General features: G+C 39.8%; 1 protein-coding gene across 4 annotated transcripts in view; it reads left to right on the top strand.

Annotated features, from left to right (window-relative positions):
• Positions 1-6,582, top strand: part of LOC106940313 (tyrosine-protein phosphatase non-receptor type 7-like) — a 33,696-nt gene that overhangs the window by 7,960 nt on the left and 19,154 nt on the right. For 2 of the 4 annotated variants that reach the window (XM_015023029.1, XM_015023028.1), the window contains exons 2-3: positions 5,022-5,187; positions 5,986-6,166. In XM_015023029.1, coding sequence (XP_014878515.1) covers positions 5,087-5,187; positions 5,986-6,166 — 282 coding nt within the window. In that variant the 5' untranslated portion in view covers positions 5,022-5,086. Of the gene's footprint in view, positions 1-881; positions 2,165-5,021; positions 5,188-5,985; positions 6,167-6,582 lie in introns of those variants that run through there. The other 2 variants (XM_015023027.1, XM_015023030.1) reach the window with 2 other exon arrangements.

The raw sequence follows: 6,582 nt of genomic DNA, 5'->3' as shown, positions 1-6,582 counted from the left end.
TGTTTGTGTGTGTGTGTGTGTGTGTATGTGTGTGTGTGTGTGTGTGTGTGTGTGTGTGTGTGTGTGTGTGTGTGTGTGCATGTTGATGTGTGTGTGTGTGTGCATGTGTGTGTGTGTGTGGGTGGATGTTGATCTGTGTGTGTGTGTGTGTGTGTGTGTGTATGTTGATGTGTGTGTGTGTGTGTGTGCATGTGTGTGTGTGTGTGTGGATGTTGATGTGGGTGTCCAGAATGAACCCCTGGCATGATAAGCTCCGCCCCTCTCCCTACAACATTTCTGATTATTTGCATGCTCATACACTGGTCTGTTCATAATTTGGGGTTCAGTACTTTGCTTAAGGACACTGATTTAGGTGGAGAAGCTGGAATTAAACCCTCATCTTTCTGACCCCTCTTCAACCCAACCCACATCAAACCATGGCTGTTTAAGAAACCACATTTATTTGTTTGGTTCTGTGATCTGTTTTTTCCGCAGCTTCACCACAGGACTGAGACTTTGACTGTTCCTGCGAACTAAGCTCTGCCTCCTCCATGCTGTGACCTTTGCTCTTCTTTTGCTCCACAGCAGCTGAAAGGTTTTCCTGCAGGGTTTCACCTTTTCTTCATGGCAGGTCCTACAGACTTGACTTTTTATTCTGCTTTAGTTTACCAACAAGATGTTTGACACCAATCACACTTTAAAGCCGCAGTTTGAAACTTTCATTAAAAAATAACATTGTTTGACATATTTGTTAAAACTGTCACCATGTTGTGACAAATTATGAGACAGATAATCTGTGAAAAGATCAATTTCTGCCTCCTCCTCCCTGAGCTACTATTACTGTCTGAAGAAATTAACCAAAATCAACCAATCAGAACGACGAGGTGGATCTTAGCGCTGTCAATCACCCTCATGTACTCGCTGTTAACAACTTACTGTTACAGAAAAACTCTTCATCAGCCATATTCGGTGGCTATGCGAACTAGCCTTAGCATTCATAATAGGCTAGCTGCATCGTAGCAGACAGCAACGGGAGCAAGGATGAGCAGCGCCACAAGGACTGTGCTTGACAACGCTAAGACTCGTTTCCTGACTTTCATTGGTTCTTTCTAGTTATCACTGGGAGAAGGCAGAGAAGGCTGATTTTTTTTCACAGATTATCTGTCATAAATTGTCTCAACATGTTGGCAGTTTCAACAAATATGTAAACATATATTTTATAGGAGCCACATGCTGCAGCTTTAAGGGCCTCAGTTGCAGAGTTCTTGGGATTTTTCTGTTATTATTGAACTGAGAAGAGAGCCGTGGCCAAACTAACCAAAAATGCTGAACTGTGACAAGAGCAAAAATATTGAGTCAAGATCAGAAGGTCTGAAATGAGGTCAATCTCCCCTCATCATTCACCACCACAGCGTAAAAATCACACCAAGTCAGACTCATCCTGGCCTACCACAGCAAATGCACAGAGGTGGGAGTGTAGTGATGTGGGCTCCAAGAGTCAAAGCAGCCTGATGACGTTTGAAAACTGTCTGCTCGCCAAATCCTTCAAACTGAAGCTGAAGAAATCCAGCCCATCAATAAACCAACAACAAACCTTCTGATTGTTTTTAAAGAGAAGCTAAAAATCAGCTCAGAACCGTCGTCTGCAGAATAACTGAACAACTCAGAGGAAGTTTGTGCACCCCAGCAGAAAACATTGGTGACCCTTCATTATTTATTAATTTTTTTATCAGATGTTCAGTTGTTGGCCTTCAGCGTCCAGAGGAGTCCGTTTGGACTCGATGTTCGGCCGTATCGTCTGTGGTGTTTGTGTTCTGCGCGTTGAGTAAGCGTGGGCGTGCTGACTTCCTGCTCTGAGGAAACGCTCTTCCGACAGAGACAAACTGAAACGTTTCAGATCTGTAGTGATGTGGAAACACACAGATATCTAACACACACACACACACACACAGAGGTCCGTTCCAGCAGTTTCTGCTTCATCATAGAGAGAGATGCCTCCTCATCGCAGCAGTGGCTGGTTTATCAGACATCGACGTTGAGCCGATTCGGTTTCTGTCAGAGGACTCTGGATTATGAGCCTCGTCTCGTCAGGAAGTTCATTCATGACAAAAACACGTCAGACGTTTAAAGTTAACTTAAAGTGAATCTGAGAAGCAAGAAAAGAAGAACTGCGGAGATCAGAATGGTGAGTGTGGTCAGGTTTAACGTAGAAAAAAAGCTAAAAGCTCAATATGTGTGGAGTTTGGGCATTCAGCTGTTTGGAGGGGGAAACTTTTGATTTGCATTCACTCGTTCAAGTATTCAACTATAGATGAATAATACTTGAATCCATTTCTAAGATCTGCTGTTGCCCATCGGAACCCACATGACCAGTCAGAACCTGGTGGACATTTTTTGAAAACTGCTTAATGCCAAACTAACAAACTGAACATGTAAATGTTGCTTTTCTGCTTGGTGTCCTAGTCAAATCTCTTTTTTGTTCATGTTAATAACGGCTTATTAAGGCGCAGGGAGTCTAACGTTATATTTGCATTCATTTGAAGATAAAATGCAAATATATGTTTTATATTCTCTGAATAAAATATGAGAAACTTTGTTGAAATACTTAAATAACCTGAAACATAAGTGACTAATGAAATAAAACGTAAAGAAACAGAAGATAACACCTTGCATTTATTTGAAATGAGTAGCTTCGTCAGCTCTCTGCCATTAACAAGGTCAAAGTTCAGCTGTTTCATGCTGGTTTTAACCTTTAGTAACAGGTTTGCATCGTTTCCTAAAGTTTTGGGAATTTTTGAAGGCAACAGGAACGCTGCTGGATGTGTTGTCCTCCATGTTGTCCTCTGCCGCATTCTGCCTCATTCTGCCCCATTGTGCCTCATTCTACCGCATTCTGCCTCATTCTACCGCATTCTGTCTCATTCTGTCTCATTCTGCCCCATTGTGCCCCATTCTGCCCCATTGTGCCTCATTCTGCCTCATTCTGTCTCATTCTGTTTCATTCTGCCTCATTCTGCCCCACTGTGCCTCATTCTGCCCCATTGTGCCTCATTCTGTCTCCTTCTGCCTCATTCTGCCTCATTATGTCTCATTCTGTTTCATTCTGCCCCATTGTGCCTCATTCTGCCTCATTCTGTCTCATTCTGCCTCATTCTGTCTCATTATGTCTCATTCTGTCTCATTCTGCCCCATTGTGCCTCATTCTGCCTCATTCTGTCTCATTCTGCCCCATTGTGCCTCATTCTGTCTCATTCTGCCTCATTCTGCTACATTCTGCTAACCTGCAGTTTAAATGTTCACATTTGAAATGCTTTTTATTCTGTTGAACTAATGCAAACTTTACACACTTGATTGTGAAAAGCTGCTCAATGCCAAGCGAAGAACCCAGAAAGACAGTCTGATGCGAAGGTGAAGGTGTAACCGATCCGGTTTCCAAGCATCCAGCAGTCAGAATAGAACCACAGGGGGAAACATTCTTATCAGGCAGTTGCCGAAGCATCCAGCGGTCAGAACTGTGTTGAATGCAGAGGATTCATTAAACGGCTTCAGGCTTTAGACTGTTTTTTCTCCTCTGGGTGCTTCACGTTTCCTCCATGTTTTGCTTGGTTTGGTTTGGCCTTCGATGAAAAGAATTTCTTGAATAAATATTAAATAAAAATTCAGTGGCTGTTTTCCACTGAACACAGCTCCACCTTTCTGACTTGCTGCAGCCGTATCTTCCCTTGTGGGCCCTCAGATCAGGAGGCCGGATACTTTTTAGTTGATCAAAACCGAGATGGAAACCGAGAGGAGACTGAAGTTTTTCTGTTGTGGCCTTTAAATTTCAGACAGGCATCTTTGCTTCCTGCTTCTGAGTCTCTTTAAATCTTTTTTCAGAGTAAGATGATATGCTGTTTTTATAGTCTTTATTCTGCATTATGTATTTTTAATGTGCAGGTTTTTGATAGTTGTTTTATAGCTTGATTTCTTTCCTTTGTCTTGTTTGTCTTGTTTTGTACAACACTTTGGATGAACTTCTGGTAAATTGTATTTTGGGTTTAGTTACTTGTCCTGGTGGTTTTGCAGCCTGATTGTCGTTTTTCTGTTGCTAATGAATAGCTGGTGATGCTCTTCCAGCCGTAGAAACACAGTGCGAATAAATTGTACTAAACTAATTATTTACAGCATTACAGGATAAAAACGCAATATTTCCTTTCTGTAAAATAAAACCACATTACAGTTGTTTATTGTAAAATCAAATTAAATTCCACACAAATGTGATAAAAGGCCACAACTAAAAACAAGTTTGTTTTACTGCAACTTGTTTCAGACCCCCAAATTGACTGAAATATATAAAATAAAACCAGACTGAGAAATGAACTGCACAAACAAAAGGAATACTGAAAATAAAATGTAATAATAAAAAACATCTAAAAAGTAGCTCAGCCAGACAGTCTGTCTCATGTCTCGAGCTAAAGGTAGAGTGTTCAAAGAAATGGACAGAGGAAATTTTATTTTAAACTGACTTTAAAGCATTAATTTATTAATACATTCCATAGATTTCAATGTAATAAAAATTTTAACCTAAAAGTTCCAGATGGATACTTTGTATTCGCACGTTTCTGGTACATCCATAAATCTGTTGCACAAGCTACATTCGCTAACAGCAGCGATGAAGCTGCTTCTCTGGGCTCACTGAGGTTAATTTCCGCTTTTAAATTATCTGATTGGCCCTGAAAACGACTATTGTTGTGTTCAAGTTGTGTTAAAAGGAGTTAGCATGTCAGTGAAGCTATGTTAGCCTAAAATAGCATCTCAATGCTAAATATGTAGCAGCTAATGCTAATGTCAGCGTCAACAATCTACATTTGTAAAGAAGCTCCATGAATGATCAGAGAAACTAAATAACAGATTAAAAGCAATAAATATCCTTCTTGTTGAGTTTACTCCTGTTTATCTCATAATTTAGCAGTAAAAAGGTTTTTCAATGGAAAATGTTGCTTATTTTGTTGATATGTGGTTTTTGATTAGAATGCAGTGATGCTGTCTCTGTTTGTCTGCAGCATGGTGTTGAGGTGAGGAGCTGAGTGCGGCTCAGAAAATAAATCGTCTTCAACAGAAAACACTCATGATGAGCTCATCATTCAGCTCCGTTCCTGCCGAGGAACCAGTGACGCCCCCGCCACTGACCACGCCCCCTCGGAAAGCCTCAGTCCGCCTCCAGGAACGGTGAGGGGCCTCCAGGAACCATGACCACACAATCAATGACAATGATTTGGCTTCCTCAGCTAGACAATTAACGCACAACTGAATGCACACTAAATATATTTACACTCCATAATCACTTTGATTCCATGGTTGTAACTCAATTGAACTTGAATAGGAGCGGGTAGTAGATGTGGAGTTTAAATACAATCTGATTTGAATTGGGCTGAAACCCAGAACAGAAAAGGAAATAGAAATAAATTAGAGCTTTTCTGTACATAATTAAATTGGATTTGATTGAAATTGAGTTAGTAGAAATCAAATGTGAATTTAAAACTATATGTGACATTATGGAGACATTTATGTTTAGTTGATTAAACTGGAAATTAATTTGAATTTATTTAATTAGGACTGAACTGGAATTGACTTGTGTTCAGTTTATATTAAGTTTACTTAAATTTGGGTGAAATTCACTTGACTAGAAATCAGTTGAGTTTTTAAACACATTAACTTTGTTACTTTGTTGCTGCTCTTTCATGGTTAAAATCTTGAGCCAAGAAAAGGAGGTTTTGTCCAGAATGGCAGGAGAATCATTTAATCCTCTAACTTCCAGTTTATTTCTAAGATTTTCTGCTGCATTTCAAAACTAATCTCAATTAGTAGAAAGTTGCTGCTAATGAAATCTTTGCATCAAATCTTTAGCATGAATGAAGCAGTTTCTAAAAAAAACATTTCCCCCCTCAAACATCTGCAGAATGTAAAAGAATCATATAAATGTTTATTTTTAAAATCTTTTCAAAACAATTATTTTATTTTCAACAGGCGGGGCTCCAACCTGTCGCTGCTATTGGATGTGAGCAATCTGGGGGCGGAGTCAGTTTGTTCCGTGACCACGCCCAAAGAGGTGTGGCTTCAGCTGCTACACACCTCGTCCCGAGCGCTTGCACATGCGCAGTTACAGGAAGCTGCAGCAGACACCAGCGCTCTGAACTCAGAGTACCAGGTAAGGTTCCTCTGTGTTTTTATTCAGGGCTTCAAAGGAACATTCAAGGTTGAGGTAAAGATTTATGCTTCAAAGACTGAAGCAATAGTGCTTTAAAATGTTCTTACCATATACCACAGATTTAACGCACTGAAAATTCTCCCTCTTTTAATCTTAAAAGGTAAAAATAAAACACTTCATAAATCTTATTTTAAAAATCTCAAGCTCTGGTTTAATCTGTCACAGTATTGACCTCTTGATGATAAAATGCTTTCCAACAAATAACTGGTGAACTCCAATTTACACTTTAAGCTTAAAGACTTAGCTTGAGGCTGAATATTTAGTTAGCAAGCCAACTCTTTAGCTCCAAAGTAAATATTTAGCATTGATCTAGCAAAAATATTTAGTTAGCTCTGAGCTAGCTAAATATTTAGCTA

The sequence above is a fragment of the Poecilia latipinna genome, unplaced genomic scaffold, assembly GCF_001443285.1.
Source record: "Poecilia latipinna isolate Pla-1442-1.1 unplaced genomic scaffold, P_latipinna-1.0 Scaffold3173, whole genome shotgun sequence".
Taxonomy (NCBI): Eukaryota; Metazoa; Chordata; class Actinopteri; order Cyprinodontiformes; family Poeciliidae; genus Poecilia; species Poecilia latipinna.
Note: the sequence above shows the minus strand (reverse complement) of the source record. Positions and strands in the feature narration are given on the sequence as shown.